Source organism: Marmota monax, unplaced genomic scaffold, assembly GCF_021218885.2.
Source record: "Marmota monax isolate L192 unplaced genomic scaffold, Marmota_monax_Labrador192_F-V1.1 WCK01_AAM20220418_F8-fsc00034, whole genome shotgun sequence".
Lineage (NCBI taxonomy): Eukaryota > Metazoa > Chordata > Mammalia > Rodentia > Sciuridae > Marmota > Marmota monax.
In genome coordinates, this window is record NW_026693934.1 from 3274458 (window position 1) to 3293272 (window position 18815).

At 31.6% G+C, this 18815-nt stretch overlaps 1 protein-coding gene across 1 annotated transcript in view; it reads left to right on the plus strand.

The window, feature by feature from the left end:
* The window catches only part of Lrp1b (LDL receptor related protein 1B), a 1856415-nt gene that overhangs the window by 1629145 nt on the left and 208455 nt on the right, over positions 1-18815 (plus strand). Inside the window, exons 61-66 of the mRNA XM_058585368.1 lie at positions 1074-1262; positions 2159-2307; positions 7997-8090; positions 14382-14498; positions 14615-14734; positions 16125-16244. Of these exons, the coding sequence (XP_058441351.1) occupies positions 1074-1262; positions 2159-2307; positions 7997-8090; positions 14382-14498; positions 14615-14734; positions 16125-16244 (789 nt within the window). The remainder of the gene's footprint in view (positions 1-1073; positions 1263-2158; positions 2308-7996; positions 8091-14381; positions 14499-14614; positions 14735-16124; positions 16245-18815) is intronic.

Below are 18815 nucleotides of genomic sequence, written 5' to 3' on the forward strand. Positions count from 1 at the left end.
ATAGATTTAAAATAAATTTCCTCAGCATTTTGAAAATAAGGCTGCAAATCCCTAAAATCAGCAAATTCAGTTGGAACTGAGCAGTCAAATCTAAACATTCCTTCTCAATTATCAAAATCTACATAATAAAAAAGTACATATTACTGGAGTCATAGATTATCTTTCATTAAAACACTTAGAAATATTAAAAAGTAAATTTGAAAATACAGAAAAAGTTATTATAATGTTTTTATATATTGGAGAATTTCTATCTTCTGAATTCTATTATTTCTTAGTTTTGAGAAACTGGAAGCACAAAGTAAATTATAAAACTATGTAAAATCATTTAACCCTAAAACATGAAACAGGGTTTATTACATCTTATTTGCCTGATAGGACCCTGTAATCTCTTGAAGGAAATATAAATCACTTTTGTGATGCTCAATTCATTGTTCATGCCTATAATGAGGGCATAATTATAATTTTTAACCTGTAACTAAAGAGTTTACAACTCTTAAATCTGTGTAATGTTTTGTTATCTGCCACACTTCTACCCTTAGCTCACCTTGCAGGTAAAAAAAAAAAAAAAAGCTCATAAAACCTCAATGACTTAAATGATTTATAGTAGTTTCATAGTAGTCAATTTCTAGGTAGCAGACACATTTCATTCTTGATATTTAATTTAATAATTTTAAATGTAGAAGAGAATTGGTCAATGACCTTTAGATTTTAGGATTAGGATTTTATTTAAGAACAACTGGAGATATATATATATATATTCTCCCAATTTTGAATTTTAAAATGTTGGATGCTCTTTGTTTCTGGTGAAGCAGCCTTCCACTAATGGTGAGCAGGTTTATTTTTATTTTCTTCCCAGAGGTTGAACCAAGCTAAATCTGAGCAAAGTGAACTCCTGAGCCCTTTCTTGCATTCTCTTAACCAGTAATAAAGAACCTTGCAGACCTGACAGGCTGTCACAGCAATTATTCACATGAAGTTCTGTAGCAGTTGTATCTGTCAGCCCATGTAGTATTGAATATTTTAACTGGCAGTCTTCCAAGACTGAACATTAATCTTACCATCTCCTATTACAGTCCCTAATCAAGATATTCCAGGGGTGATTGCACTAACATTGTTTGAAGACTACATCTACTGGACTGATGGGAAAACCAAGTCACTCAGCCGTGCCCATAAAACCTCGGGAGCAGACAGACTCTCACTGATTAACTCATGGCATGCCATCACAGATATCCAGGTGTATCATTCTTATAGACAACCTGATGGTAATTATTCTTTCCATGATTTCCATAAATGCATCAACATCTTTCAGTAACATTCCATTTTTTATTCTTTCAAGGTTAAGTGTAATTTTGTTTTGAGAAAGATGACCAGATTATACATTTTAGTGTTATTTTATATGATGAATTCAGCTGATATCAAGTACTGCTATTAAGGGATATGATTAGAAGCTCAATAATAGCACAAAGAATTATTGGTTTGTTCAAAACATATTAAGCTGAAATGGCAATAACACATAGTCAGAAAAGTGAAAATTACATACTTGAAATAATTTGTTTACAACATATTTATAGGATTTGTAATTTCTAGAATGTTGGATAGAAGGAAATGTATATATACATGTATATACTTATAATATATACATACATATATAATTATATATATACATATGTATAATTATAAGAACGCTAAGGTTCTAAAAATGACAAATCAATTTTACTCAAGAGTATTTCCAATAGAAATTGTATCAGATCTTGTGGGAAAAGTTTTGATAATTTTATTGACAATACATATCTGGACTAGAAAGCAAAGTTCCTACACTATTGGTTATAAAGCATTGTTTCACTGTTTTATTTTACATTTGTATTTTTAAACATGTATGTCTTCATCCACAGTGCTAATGGTATCTATTTAATGAAAAATTTGTTTGCTACTAATATGCTTGTTTTTATAGAAAGAATCTTTAAATGTATTTAATATGAAATTAATATTATTGGACAATGAGTAGCATTTATAATAAACATATTCATAATATTGATGAGTTCTTGCTTACAAAGATTTATTTAAATTTAAGTTATGGAGATTAAAAGTCTTATCTTTATTCCCATGTTATACAATTTGTCTTGATTATTTTATTTTGTTGTTTATTTCTCATTTGTAGTCTCAAAACATCTCTGCATGATAAACAATGGTGGTTGCAGTCATTTGTGCCTCCTAGCACCTGGAAAGACTCACACCTGTGCATGTCCCACCAACTTTTATCTTGCAGCTGATAACAGGACTTGTCTATCCAATTGTACAGCTAGTCAGGTGAGTGGAGGTCTGGAAATCATCTCATGGGATGTATGGGCAAGTTATTATAAATGTTTTTGATGAGTTTGCTTATGTGCTTATACCATTTTTGTAGCGTTATTATTTTTTTTGTGTTGTTGTCTAGAATGGAATGAATGTTCATTCTACACCTTGTAGAAATGATCACAGAGTAGAGAAAGAAACCATGTAATGCATATTTTCAAAATGGAACTATGGAAGCACTAGGACATGGAGGTCAAAAAGAACCAAACAAAACTAAAAACCATTCTTACACAGATCCATGCAGAATAATGCTCAAATCTTAAATGGACCTAGTAGAAGCATCAGATATTTCACATAATTTAAGAAGACAAGATGATTGAAGCACAGGGTAAACAAGGGTGTGTGGAGTTTAAATAAACAAATTTTATGAATCTACTCCACATCTCTCCCATTCCTCAGACATGGTGACATGGAAAAGATGAGTTAGATACAGAATAATTCTTCAGATTTTTAAAAATTAAAAATTATTAAAATGGTTCCCTTCTGAAACCTCTATTTCATCTTTCAAACTTTAATTTTTTAAAAAATATTTTCCCGAAAAACTTATGTACATAATGGTAGTTACATGAATTTAATTTTATTATTTTCAAATTGCAGACAATAGTCACAAATATTATTAAATGGCACTTTGCTACATTTGAATAACTATCTTGTTTGGGATAAAATTGTTAAATAAGCCTCAATTTGTTTTTGTTTTTGTTTTTGTTTTTGTTTGTTTGTTTTCATTAGTTTAGTCTTGTAATCTGATGCTTTGAATATGCTGTTTTTCCAATTACTAGTCATGGCTTCATGTCAAGAGCGTTAATTCTCTTAGAGTTTAAGTTCAAAATAGAGAAGCGAATGCTAACTCAGCCTGCTTCTCAGATTAGAACTGTATCACACATAAAAAGTGAAGGATATCTGGCTTTTCCGGGGGTCAGCATTTGTAGTGGCTAAGAGCACAGATTAAAGCCAAACTCATAGGGATCATAATCCTGACTGCTCTAAACTGGCTGGATAACCTGGGGTTGTTACCTAACTTTGTGGTACCTCAATTTTCTCATCTTTTCAATGGGATGATAATTGTATTAAGTCTGATATTTAACAGAATAACACAGACAAGGTAATTTATAAAGAACCAAAATTTCTGTCACAATTTTGGAGGCTTTCAATTTCAAGATGGAAGGGCTGCATCTAGTGAAAGCAAGTGGGAGTGGGCAGCAGGAGGGAATGGCAAGAGGACACATGTGAGACTGCTTGCTTCAAAACCAAGCTACTCCCTGGAAAACTAACCCATTCCCCAGACAGATAAACACATAATCTATTCATAAGATTGAAGCCGTATGATCTTATGTAATGTTTTAAAGGTCCTGCCTCCCCATATTATAAAATGACAAATTTCAATATGAGTTTTGGAGGCGACATTGAAACAATAGCAATAATATGTTCAGTCCCTTGTTATAAAGATTAAATGGGAAAGGTTCCTGGTACATAATGATTGTTGTTATACAACTTGCCCTCTACAGCAACTGGAATACCCTGAGAAGAATATGGGTGCAATCGGTGTGGCCTGCTGTCAGGAGGTTCTGATGTCTAGCTCAATGCAGAGGTCACAGGCTTCTTTCTTCATACTGTGTTGTTCTACTTATAACTCCCTGAGTATTTTCTTTTTAAAAAAAAAATACATCCTTTTAAAGAACTGAAAATTAAAGTCACTATGAGGTATAGCATCCGTAAACTAATTAAGCGCAAAATCATATCACTTTAATTTTAAAATATAAGTCTCATTAATGTTATTTAGTTTAGCAGATTTTTAACTTCCAGATTATTCTGAAACAATCTTTGGTCCCTTTCTCTGGTGAGATCTCTGAGTCAGTCTGTTGAGGCCCATCCCTGAGGCTCCATGATTTGTGCTGACTTGGGAGATACCATGCCCCCTGTAGCCACAATGTACTATGGTAAGCCATAATGGCCAACTGAAAATAGAGTAGACTAGAAGATATTTTGAAACACAGTTGAGCATCTCCAACAGAAAGACACAGGTACTAAGGCATTGGCCTTACCACAAATGTAAAATGAAAAAAACTTTTCAAAATATTTTGTAAAAAACTATAATTATATTTATCCAAGGCCCAGAACATCTGATCAGTCAGTTAAATGAAAACCTCAGGAAACTCCAAAATATTATTCATATAAAAAATTACACTAAATATTTATAATTTTCAAGTACCTTCATTAGTGTTAATAATGAGTATAAAAATATAGCAAGACAGAACAAATAATTCTGTTTATAGCCATACTTCTTTAAAAAAATGTTATCATTTCATTTTTTTTTCTTTAAGAAAAAAATACTACTAATACAATCCATTGGAGATAACCCATTAGTAGTTATCTCTGCAAGTGTTTGCTTTATGTACATATTTACCTCTAATTCCTTTCTGATCAGATGAGGAAAAACAAAAAGCTATGCTTTTTAACTTCTCAGAGAACAACCAATTTATAGAAGCACAATTTTTAGAGAGGTATATATTTAAATAAAGTGAATCTAGATATTTCAGAATCATACCATTAAATACTTTGATGAAAAATTGTTGTTTTAAATGTATTGTTACTAAGGATTGTTTTATCATCTTACGATTGCTTCCAATGATGTGTTCCTAACTACTATAGAGTTTTAGAAAAACAGGCAAATCACACCAATAATTTTCTTAAAATTAAAAACATAATCTGAGAATCTGGTAAAAACAAAATTAAATCCAATTCTTATAACACTGGTGATTATAGGCATTTTATTTAAATAATTTTAATCAGAAACAGTCAATTTTAGAATGACTTTAGTTATCTTTTATGTGGAGAGCCTTCATGTTTCAACTGTACCTCACCATAGGTAGATTTGTATTTTTATCGTCATACTAAGACATATATATTTGTAGTCTCTTTATGGCTCTTTTTTTTTGTGGGTAGTAATTACAGTTTAAAATTTGTTTTACTAAGATATTAGTCTTAGAGAACATTTACCATGAAGAATGTTTTGTATTTAGCATTAGTCTTTTTAAAGTTACTATATTTAAGTATGAAAAAGTGAACCCCAGACACAAAATAGAAGAAGTCTTTTTCAGACAATAAAATGTTGATTAGTATGAATAGTTAGCATAAGTATATTTTACCCTGGCTTCTCTTAACTCAAAAAACCATTTTATGTACTTATTAAAAATGAAATGGGGAGCAATAATCATGTCATCTATAATTCTAATAGTTGGCATTTGTTTAACTCAGGCATATTTAATAAATTTTAAAATGACATAGTTTAGATATTTTTCCAATCGTGATTGGGAATGCTTTAAAGATGATGCACAGGAGACTTGAAATCCGCTTACTAATGTGCTTTGATATACTGTAATGACTGGAAATATTTAATGTTCAGGGCAATTGCTTTCAGATTCAGCCTCATATCCCCAGACAGTCACTATCTATAAAGGTAATTTTTTCCCTCTGGTAATTTATGAAAAACCACAACAGACATGACCACAGGCTAAGCAAATATGAGAAAATCAGTTGAATCGTCAGATCTCCCCTTGGATTCATTGTGCTCTATTCCTTCCACCTTGCTACTGGAAGAAAAATCCACTCTTATGTTTAATGTAATTGTATCCTGAATCACTTCCTTGCCATCCAGACTGTTACAGCAAAAGCTAACATCAAATTCTCTCTCACTTGAAGAAAATAGCAGTATTTTAAATGAACAAACTCTTGGATTGCTAATCCATTTTTATCACTGATAATGGAACCAAGGTTACAGTTTTCTATTGCAAATTTTTGTTCTATATAACATGCTAAGATAAATGCCAGCTCTTCACTTGTGTGGGAATTACAGCATAAACACTTCAAAAAGAAAATTAATAACTTTTAGAAAATTATCAAACTAATGTTTTCAGTGCCAGATGAATATTATAATGCATGCTTTTCACTGAATTGTTATTGAAATGAAGAAGGGGAATCACTTAATGATACAAGAATAAATTGACTAAAATTAATTTAGTGCTTGGTTTTAACAATTTTAAATGAGTTGTTTAATTATAACTACTTCACATACATGATTGTCTGTATAGAAGTATGATTATCTTCAGATTTTCCTGCTTGAATGTTTTTAAGAAAGAAATTGATTTTTGGTCAGAGATCACTAAGGAATAAATTGGATTTTTTTTTTTTTTTTTTTTTTTTTTTACTATATACAATTGGCCACTAGTGAATTTGATAGGAATGGTAGTATTTTACATTGGCTCAGTGAATGAATTTGGGTTCAGATGGCCTTCTTTATGAAAATAGTATGCAACTTTTGATGCAAACACAGCTTCTGCCCCAGAGGAAATGAGATAGCTTATTCTGAGTCAAATGTGAATGACAAAGGCCCAGGAACATGTTTCATGTTACCCTGAATAAAATGCTCCACTGTGGAAGTCATTACATGAACTGTTACAGTCAGTGAATAAAAGAAAGTCACAAATCAAACAGATGCATTTACCTAATATGTTGGTGGGAGGCATTGGGTAGGTAGGCTCCAGCAGAGCTGAGAGTTCTTCTGTAGGTCACAGGAGGTTATCTTACAGCATTCTTAGCTTTAGAATTCTTAATAGTTCAGGTCTGTTAAACTTAACAATACTACCAAGCTTTTATTCTTCCCTCCCCACCCTTATTATGTGGAAAGGAGAATGAAGGGAACGGAGGGGAATGGGAATAGGAAAGACAGTAGAATAAATCAGACATAACTTTCCTATGTTCATATATGAACACACCACCAGTGAAACTCCACATCAGGTACAACTGCAAGGATGGGATCCTAATTAGAATAAGTTATAAATACATGTATGTATAATATGTCAAAATACACTCTACTGTCATTTACATCTAAAAAGAACCAAAAAAATATTTTAAAAGAAAAAAGCATATACAGAGGCTTTTACATAATAGTTGGGAGGATGTTATGTCAGACACAGAAAGTTATTTAAAAGCTGAAAATAACTATCAATCTCTACTGTCTTAAAGAAGTATTCTTAATATTTATGTGGAGCAAATACCATTATGAGTAAAGGCAGTATTTCTATGTTCAGGAACTTTCCTGGAACCACAGCACAACAGAGTTGGGAAGGTACCTCCAGATAATCCTCAGCTCCTTCTTCAGAGGCTAAAGAACACAGGAACAGAAGATGTTAACAGAATTACCCAAATTTTTAATGAAACACAATTCAATTAAATTAATTCAGATTAACTAAATTAATTCCATGTGCTGTCTCTTCCTGATATTCCTGATCCTTTTTGCCCTATTTGGTGTTTGGCAAATTTTCTGTAAAGGTCAAGTTAGTAAATATTTTAGGTTGTGGGGCCACAGGATCTCTTTAGCATCTGCTCAACTGAGCTGTTGTGGAACACAGTGAGTGAAGTGTCTGTGTGCAGAGTCCGAATGGGTTTTCTTGAGCAATGTACTTTCCTGGCAGATCATTTTGCTATTTGTTGAACATTTATTTACTATTGCAGAAGGTTCTCTGACTACCAACATTCACATCTGCAGCAAGAGGGTGGGTAGACTAGGCGTACTGCACTCATGAGATACCCTTAATAGACATATTGGATTCTTCAGCATTCTTCTTCATTTTTTTTTTTTTTTAAGTTTCGTTGCAAAACTGATAAATGCATTCCATTCTGGTGGAAATGTGACACTGTGGATGACTGTGGTGATGGATCTGATGAACCTGATGACTGTCGTGAGTATATTGACAAATGTTTGGATTTAGAATTCAGAGTTCCTTTTACACACACACCTGGAGAATTGAAAGTATATTTTAAGTATTTTCTAATCTGTTCTTAAAATTGAAATAAAACAGTTTTATATGACAATCTTTTAGATATAACAAAAAAGTTGTAATGTTTTGGTGTGATTCTAATAACTGTCACATTTAGAATGTTAGAATGACATCGTCAACAATTTGTATCTTTTTTTGTTCTTTTGCCTAAATCTGGTTATTTGTTTAAAATTTGCATTGTTTCATGTAGCAATTGATCTTTAACTTAATATGTTCCCAGTTTGGAAGCAAAAATGGGAATTTTTTTTTTTTTTTTTTAGAATGTTTTACAGTGAATGAAACTTTCCTTTTTAGGGATAGAATGGGATCCTAATTAGAATTTTTTAACTTTTTGCTCAGTATTAAAATCCTGAAAATACTTGAAAGTCAGATTTTGTTTGCTGTTAGGCAATTTATTAAATTGCTGTAAAGTAACTACCAATTATGTCTTCAGGGCATGGTTAGATTCTACTGTTTTAGCCATCCTAGATAACTTAGGTGGGAATGGACAATCAGCAGACTTTTCCTTAATAGCCTTTTGCAGTTTACTCCATAGGTCACTCCAATATTGTCCTGTCAAGTTGAAGATGCTGGTAGTCAATCCTGATAATTCCCTCAATATCCCAATGGATGGTTGCCTTGATTTGGCCTTGACAATTGAGTTCAAGATCCTAGGATTGTATGGAAGAAAGAGAGTGTTCTGGCATAGCACTGCTACTTTCAGCTGTAGAACTTTTTCCACTGCCTAATTATAGAGCTGTTTCAAATTTAAATTTTCTAGAAAATTACTTGCATAAGCCATGTTCCACTACTGGTCACTACCAAGTCTATCACACAATGGAAATTTTTTCACATAGTTCATTTCTATTTTTGAAAGCAATATTTAATCAACTCAATGAGAAGGAAAATAAGTTATAAAAGTCTACTGTAATCTTTCTGTTTTTGAATGATTCACAGCTCTCTATTTTTTTAAAAAATAGTTTTTATTTTCACTCTAATTGACAACCTATACAGAATATTATTTGTATAAAACAGGTTAAAAAAAACATGCCTGCATTATTCTTTCTTTAAAAAAATTACTGAATTAAAGAGACTATCAAAGGAATTGGAAAACATTTTGGTTTATAAAGAAAGTTATTTTGTTCTCCACAATAAACTTCCCTATGTATAGAAAAGAATGTAAATACAACTTACTGTGGTTTATAGAAATTCCAAGAATAAGCATGTTTATTTAGGCATTGTATTAACATGACAACCTTCACTGCCAAGGTGCATTATTTTCTAAGAATATATCACTGTAATGACCCACAACAAAGCCAATAGCATGCAATTGTTTTTCTTTAAAATGTTTGCAATTCCTAAACTATAGACGTTGACTGAAATTTCATACTGGAGCCATATTGATACAAAAATTTACTTTTTAATTCAGTGTTTGTTTAAAAAGAGAGAATAATGCAGGCATAATTTTAACTAGAGATTTAATATAATGAGTTTCTAGCATTTATGCACTTTTAGAATATATGATAATCAAATACTTTAATGTCTTTTGGCAGAGGGGTACAGACATTTGTAACTGAAATCTTCTATGTATGATCCTTATGCCAATCAAGTACTGATATTTACATGCTTTATTTTTTAGTTGATAAGTAAAAATTGTCCATATTTATTTTATTTGATGTGTTTTTATATGTGTGTATATTGTAGAATGGCTAAATCAAGTCATTAAACATGTGTATTACCTTACATAGCTCACTGCATCCTGCTCAGGGAGGGAAATAAGTAATCATGCAGAGGTGTGGGCCAGCTGAAAATAAAAGTCTAAAGAAGTAGTATTGTATTAAGAAATAAAAACAAAGAACTCAAAATAGTTTAAGTGGGGGCTTGATGAATGGAAAAGACCTGATGGGTCTGATTCTTAACAAAGAGAGAAAGCCCACCAACCTTTATTTTATAGGGAAACACATCAGAGAAATTCCAATGGAAGGGTTCTTTAAGATAAACAAGAGGAAAGAAGCTTTGGGAAATTGGCCTGGTGGGGGCCTTATCACTTAGGTAGTAATTCTTCCTCCTCCAGGCAGCTGGCACCTCAGGGCTACAAGGGTGCACTGGTATTTCTTTCACCCAAGGTTAGCAGGCATCTAAATTCAAAGTGATTGAACTCATAAATTCTATGCCAGGCATGGAATAGATCCCACTAACAATGGCTACCTGCAAATGGGCATGCCTTTCTACACCTGCACATGGAAAGATTCCCACATGTGGCAGTCAAGCTGTCCAAGGCTATGGAGTTCAGAGCAGTAATTTATTTGTAGCTCCTGACACATAGCTACCATTTTTTTTCTGTTATGTTAACATGGGAAATCTATTATTAATATTTTTCAAGCATATAATATATTGTTAGTAACCATAGTCATTATGATGTACAATGTCTCTTAATGTTATTCCTCCTGACTTTTCCTTTTTGACTAATATCTCCCCAATCCTCCAAATTCCCAGCTCAGTTAATGATCATTTTACTCTGTTAGATTTTTTTTTCAGATTCCTCACATAAATGAGATCATATAATGTTTGTATTTCTGTTCCTTGTTTTTATTTCACTTAATATTATGTTCTCCAAATTTATGCAAGTTGTGACACAGGAAAAAATTCATTCTTTATCAAGGTCAAATACTATTCTATTGCTTTTATATGCCATATTTTCTTTATCCATTTAAATACTGATGGAACCTTTATTGATTCCATGATATTGCTGCCATGAATAATGCTTCAATGAATATGGGAATTCAGATATGTTTTTCATATCCTGATTTCATTATTTTTCTTTGGATATGTATACACAGTAGTGAAATTGCTGAATCATATGGTAGTTTATTTATTTATTTTTTTTTAAATATTGCCCATTCTAATATATGTGAGGTGATGTTTTTATTTTTATTTTTTGGAGGAATGGTGATATTGAAACTTTTGGCTATTTTATTCTTTTCTATTTAAAATTGTTTAAGCCCATAGAGCATTTTTTGAGTCCGTAATTCGTTTTTCATATTGAGTCACTTTTCTCATATTTGGGATAGTAACCCCTTTTTCAGATATTTATTTTTGGATCATTTCTCCCATAACATAGACCGTCCACTCTTCTAGTTTTTTCCTTTGTCGTGCAGAACCATTTTACTTTGATAAAACTTCTTGTGTATATTTTGCTTTTGTTGCCCATGCTTTTGGCATTAAATTTGAAAAAAAAATTGTCTAGTCCAATGTCATGAAGATTTTCCCCTATGTTTTCTCCTAACCATCCTTCACATTTTATTGATGGCATTATCTCTGTGGTCTTCAGCAAATAATTTTGACTTATAGTTGATGGTTCAACATCTTTGAACATCTATTGGCATAACACTTTGAGAGCCACGGTGAAGTGAAGTGAAAAATGGCATATATGAATCTGTGGAGTATTTATATTTCATTTTTTGAGTAGCTGCATCATCAAACTATGTAGATGTTAAGAGTCCCTGATAGTACCTATAACTTCACCTGAGAAGACACTAAAGCTTAATCTGAGAGTCATGCACTTGCAAATTTACATAATGATATTTATATAATGTAGTTAAGAGTGATGCGTCAAGAATTCTCAGGCATCATAAGTTTGTAATTACATTCCCTATGATACTCTAGTACAGAAAGCATCATTCCACTGAGAAATATGAGGGTCAGATGGGCTTCTCAGTTTTTTCTCAGCTGTTCATTTCATAGTTACAACCCCCTTGATGAGAAGGTTGTTTTGACAATAAATAAATATTAAAGAAAATTTTATATGAAGTAACAGCAAATTTAGAAATGCATATTTTCAAACTATGAAAACACAAAATATCAAACAGCTTAAACATTTAGAGTGATTAGTTAACACGTTTTACAGATTGGAATCAAATAACTTTCAATTCTTTAGAACTCTCTTCTTTGGAAGGAAAGCACATATTTTCAGTTGTTTTCTAAAATGTTTAAATTCTTAGTCAATGCTCTAATTATAAAAGCATAGTTTATTTCCCAAAGAAATTTTAAAATGTCATTTATTAGTTTTAATTCACTGATTTGAACTAATAGAGTGTTATTAATGTCACAGTCAATGATCAGTAACAGACATTAGAATCATTAGTCAAAAAGTAAGTGTTTCATTGTAAATAACATTTTTTAGAAGACTTCAGAGACAGATCTATTCTGAGTTCTAGTTTGAATTTATAAGTTGTGCATCCTTGAGTGGACTATTAATATCCAGAAAATGCTGCTGTAATCATCTATGTGCCTCTTATGAAACCATCAACAGAGGAATGGATAAAGAAAATGTGGCATATATACACAAAGTAATTTTACTCAGCCCTAAAGAAGAATGAAATTATAGCATTTTCTTGTCAATGGATAGAAATGAACATCATGCTAATTGAAATAAGTTCAACTGAAAAAAGTCAAAGGTCAAATATTTTTTTCTCATATGTGGAGTTGGACCAAAATGAAGGGAAAGGGAGGGAAATCTCATAAAAATAGAAGGAAAATAAGTTGAGTAGAAGAATAGAATTGATGGGGAAAGAGGAAGGATGGGAAAGTAGTGTAATCATGGAATGGAATTGACCAAGTTATTCTATGCACATATAAAAATATATAATAGCAAATTTTGCCTTTATGTATATCTACAAAGCACTGATGTGTGTGTGTGTGTGTCTGGGTGTGTGTGCCTGTGTGTGTGTGCACGCGCGCTTTCCTTCCATAGAAGAGAGTTCTAAAGAATTGGAAGTTATTTGACTCCAATCTGTAAAATGTGTTAACTGATCACACTAAATGTTTAAGCTGTTTGATACTTTGTGTCTTCACACACACACACACACACACACACACACACATATATATATATATATGTCTCTCTGTGTGTATATACACATGTATATACATATACACACATATGTAGTATGTGTTTATATATATATATGTATACATATATATACATATATATATATATACATACATATACATATATATATACATATATACATACATATACATATATATATACATATATATACATACATATACATATATATATATACATACATATACATACATATACATATACATATATATATACATATACATATACATATATATATATATACATATATATATATATATATATATATATATATATATATACACACACACACACACATATATATAGTACATCCATATATATGAACAGCAGAAAAGAGGGAGGAGAATAGGGGGAAAGAGGAGTGGATAAAAAGAGAAAGTACTGGGGACCAATGTGTGGAATTATAGAATTATTTTCATGCTGATATGATTATGTCAAAATAAACTGTAGTAGTATGTATAGTTATACACTAGTAAAAACAAAATATATCCAGGAAGCTTTTTCATTAGTCAAATGGCCATAGTGATGTCAAAGTGAGAAAGTTATAGTGCCATTAAATAAATAACTAAATGTGATAAGGTCTAGCATGATACAGAATAGATTCTCAGTAGATCCTATTATTGTTATTAATATTATTGTTATTATTATTTACATAAAATTAAGAATATAGCAAAAGAACATGCATTGTCATTTGGAAGTTGTTTATTAGAATAATATTTGTTTGACATGTAAGAAATATTTGCTATGTATCAGATTCTGTCCTCATACATAATGATAGTATAAGGATGAATATCAATAAATGTATTCAAATGTAACAGATTCAGAAAATTTGCTTTAAGCAGAGCTAGAGAAAAATTATTGAGGACAGATATGCATATTATGGGCAAACCATGGGTGAGAAAGTGAACAAAGAACACTGAATTTTTTTAAAAGTGATATCCAAATAAGATTTTTTTAGTTCCAGTAAATATTACTCTCCAACTTAACCTCTCAATACCACTTCATTGAAATGAAGAAGAATTTATGTGATTTTTTAAATGCAGGGGTTTTTTTTATATTTATATGTTGTTAGCTCCTCCTTCTTAAGTTAGTTTATGAAATGTAATCTGGAAGCCATCTGAGTTGCATTTCTTAGCTGTATATCTGAAGCTAACAGCTCTCTAGATGTGAGACATTCACACTGTGCTCCAGGACATGTTTAACATAATAATATAACAAATAACTTTTAATGTCGGAAAAGCTCCGTTTAAAAAGTCATGAGCTAAGATTGTCATTCCGTAATACCTGTATGTTTTCTATCTTAGCTGAATTTAAATGTCAGCCAGGCCGGTTTCAGTGTGGAACTGGACTCTGTGCTCTGCCTGCTTTCATCTGTGATGGAGAAAATGACTGTGGAGACAATTCTGATGAACTCAACTGTGGTAGGTCATAAAATTCCTATGGAACGAAAACCTAATCCCTAACAGATTATGTATGTGCTGATTTAAATTCAGACATAGATCTCAGGTCAGATTTTTTATTCTTCTCTCTGTTTTAGACACACATGTCTGCTTGTCAGGTCAGTTCAAGTGCACCAAGAACCAGAAATGCATCCCAATCAACCTTAGATGTAATGGGCAGGATGACTGTGGTGATGAGGAAGACGAAAGAGACTGTCGTAAGTTGACACAGATTGTTCATTCTTGTCTTACTCTAGACTCCCAACTGAAATTGGTCTAAAAATTATTATTCATCATAAAATCATATAGTGTAGAAAAATAAGACAGTGATTATGTTCAAATAGTTGTTACTAGGTGCCTATGGGATGGGTTATTTATGATGCTGTAATCAAAAATTGTAGAGAAAATTAAAACATGGTGATCTTTACTTTAAAATCTACCTGGAGATTAAGAGAGAAATGAATGACATCTCTCATCTACATCATCCTGAAGTGAAGCATCAAAAACAGCGTTGCATTTTTATTGCCCATGTTAAATAGATACAGGTAATTTTCTTCTGTTGATTTGGATACTTGAAATTAACCCCATTTTAGTTCAAGATTCCATGAAACATGTATTGAATCTATGATAAAGTATATAATATCTAAGCAAAATAAGCTAAGAAAATTCCTTTTAAAAATATGTACATAAATGTTCCATTTAATAAATCTTAACAGGTTATTTGAAAGAATTATGATAAAAATATATTTTATTCTGTTCACTGTTTATTTCCACCTTCCTCCAAAAAAATCAAACTACTTTAAATGGAAGGCAAAGAGTTTACAACAAATACAGAGATGCATGTAAACAGGCATGTACTTGCATACACACACACACACACACACACACGATCTAAGGGATAGAGCACCTGTCAGGTTTTAAGTTTTCAACCAAACTACTGTCAACATTTCTGTCTTGCAGAAGTTTTATATTATTCCTCTAAAACTTTTATCAGTGAATAATGTGCAGTCATCCAGCAATTTGATTAAGATGGTGCATTCAGAATAAAGTCAGTACCAGTTCTTTATGGTTAGCCATTCTGGAAGCTGAACCATTAAACTGAGTAGGATTTGTGATGCAGTTTATAGTCTAAATCGGATGTTCACCACTTCCTTCAAAACTCAACACAACTTCTGGAGACTTTGATTGAATTTCATGATTTTTGTTCGCTCATTCACGTAATATCCTCCAGTTTGTTTCTTTTCAATGGATAAAGTTCATAAATAAATATCTATTAAATTAATCTGGAAAAAATATTTTGAAAAACCTAAATTCTTGATTTTTTAAATTAGTTTTTACAAATATCTAATCAAATGTTTTATTGAGAATTCTGATTTTTAATCAATGTATCATTGCAGAAATGTGTTTTTCCTTTTTTTTGTACTAGAAAGAATATTAGAACCACATAGGTATTTGAAAATTGACATCCATCACTTTCAGAACATGGCTAATGAAAAGATAATATGTTTTCGATAAATTGCCTTAAAAATTTGTGTAATTGTTTTTTATATAAAAAAATAGTCTCTTCTTCTTCAAAGCTACATGTTAATAGATGTTTCCTTTCTTAAGCTGAAAACAGCTGTTCTCCTGACTATTTCCAATGTAAAACTACCAAACATTGTATTTCCAAGCTGTGGGTTTGTGATGAGGATCCGGACTGTGCAGATGCATCAGATGAAGCCAACTGTGGTGAGTGTTTTGTGAAGACATACCTCATCTATTTGTATTTGTGTCAGCATCTGACATGATCACAGCAAAACAAATGTGAACATAATTCAAAGAGACTAAGATCTTCCGTGAGAAAATTTTGTCTCCTAGTGATATAACAACTTATCTGTTTTAGAAAGTAGAGAGGGGTAAGACGAACAAGTATTTTTTAGTATAACTCAAAACTGCTTGTAACAGTCAAATTTAAAAAGTGAGGTAAGACTCTCATCTTCCTATACTCAAGTGTGGACATGATATTAAAATTTAGTGACTAGAACAAGAAAACGGCATTTTCACATGATTCTAGAATTCATTTATCTGCTTAAATCCATTAATTCCCCATTGATTCATTGATTGTTATTCTTCATTTTTAAACATAGTGAAGACAAAGGATGAAAAGCTTTAAGCATGTTTTAATGGAAGTGATTACTTAAGATGGCATTTATTTCTCAAACATCAACAGTTTCATAAAAAATATTTTACTTACAATATTTCTGAATTAACATTGCCAGAAATGGAGGTTACATTGTTTTGTTGAATGCATTTTATTCCATTTTGAAAGTGTCAAGAATGAAATTGAAATGAGTAGTTCCTATGTGTAATTCATTGAATCAATGTTTGTTAAAACTTACTGGAGCTTATTTTATACGCAAATGTGCCAACTTCTCATTTTTAAAGATGAGAATTTATTTAGTCTGGTAATTGATTAGAAAAGACAAAATTTGTCCAAATTAAACACAGAACTTTCTGGCTGCATGGTCAGAATTGTATAAATGCATTTGCTTGATTTCCACACTATTCTCATTTAATTTTTATGGCGGAACTGGAAATAATGAAAAGCTTTAGGTGCTCTAAAATTCCATTTATATTGAATAACACTTATAAGCTACATATGTAATCACTGGCAATAATAACATGTCTCTAAGTTATTTTCCTAATTCTGCCTTTAGTATAATTGTGTCTTTGGAATATGTAATCCTTATAACTTATGACAGTATTATAAAATTGCCATTTACCATTCTGTGTAATTGATCTTCACATTTAATTCACAAACACTGAAATTGCATATCATCACCAGTTTTTCTATAATAATTATTAAGGATTTTAGTAGGTTGGTTTATGTTACTAGCTAGTTTGTCTTGTTGTCTTTTACATTTTTGTTTATCATGGAAAAGTGGAATAATGACATTAATTTTGAATAACTTTTTTGGCTGAAATGCTATTTCTATATTTCTGTATTTTATCCTCCTCACTTTGGTATGATTTAACTGTTTTTGTTAGCTTATATTGCTGAAATCAATTTTGATCCATCATCTTAATTAATGGTAATGCTGAATACTTAGTTGTTGTATAGGCCAGGAAATGTTACAGACTTTACATGATTATCTCTCTTTTCTCTTTATTATTTTTATTTTACTCATAAAAAGTGAATGAAGCACTGGGGATTTAGGTAACTTGCCCAAAGTACCACAGCTACCATGTGGTAAACTTGGCTTTGAATCTAGGGTTGTTTGACACTGACACATCTGCTTTGAACCTCTTATGGACATAAGAATAAATATACCTCATTCTTCGTATATAAAGAGAGAAAAAATATTTAGGTACTTTTAATAATGTCATTATATAGGACTCTACCAGTCACAAATACTGCTATAATTTTGACACCAGAATATACACACATATATATTCACAGAGGCAGGCAGGGCAGAAGTGCTGCTATTTGATTAGTCATAAACTCACAATAAAATTTCATGGTGGGTAAATGCTAAGTTAATTTCATGAAACTTCTTTGTGTCATATTTTAGCATAGCATTTCACATTCCTCATTTTCTATTATTAGTTTTTTTTCATTATTTTCAGTACTGGGAATTGTACCCAGGGTGCTTAATTATTGAATCACATGCTCAGCCCTTTAAAAATTTATTTATATATATATTTTTATCTTGAGACAGGGTCTCACTAAGGTGCATAGGGCCTCACCAAGTTGCTGAGGTTATCCTTGAACTTGTAATCCTCCTGCCATGGTTGTTGGGACTGCAGGGGTGTGCCACCATATCCGACTATTATTTTAATTGTATAAATTTGTGGGATGCAGGGTGATAATTAAATATTCATACACAGTGCCCAATGACCAAATAAGGAAAGTTAACATATATATCTCCTTAATTATGTGCAATCAGCCATTTTTTAAAGCTACTTTCCCCACCCAACCCCCTTTTTAATTTTGAGATGGGGTCCCCCTAAATTTCTAGGCTATCCTTGAACTTAGCTATTCTACTGTCTCAGTCTCCCAAGTTGCTGGGATTACTCATATGCATCACTGCACTCAACTTCTTTTCAATTTTGGATTAATATATTATGATTGTACACATTAATAAGGTACTGTGTAATATTTCAGTACATGCATAGAATACATACTGATCAAATCAGGATGATTAACACTTTCATTCCCCTAATAAGTACATCATATTTGAACACTTCAAGTGTCTCTCTTCTAGTTATTCATAAAATGCAATTTTGAACTCTAGGCACCCACTGTGTTGTATAATGCTA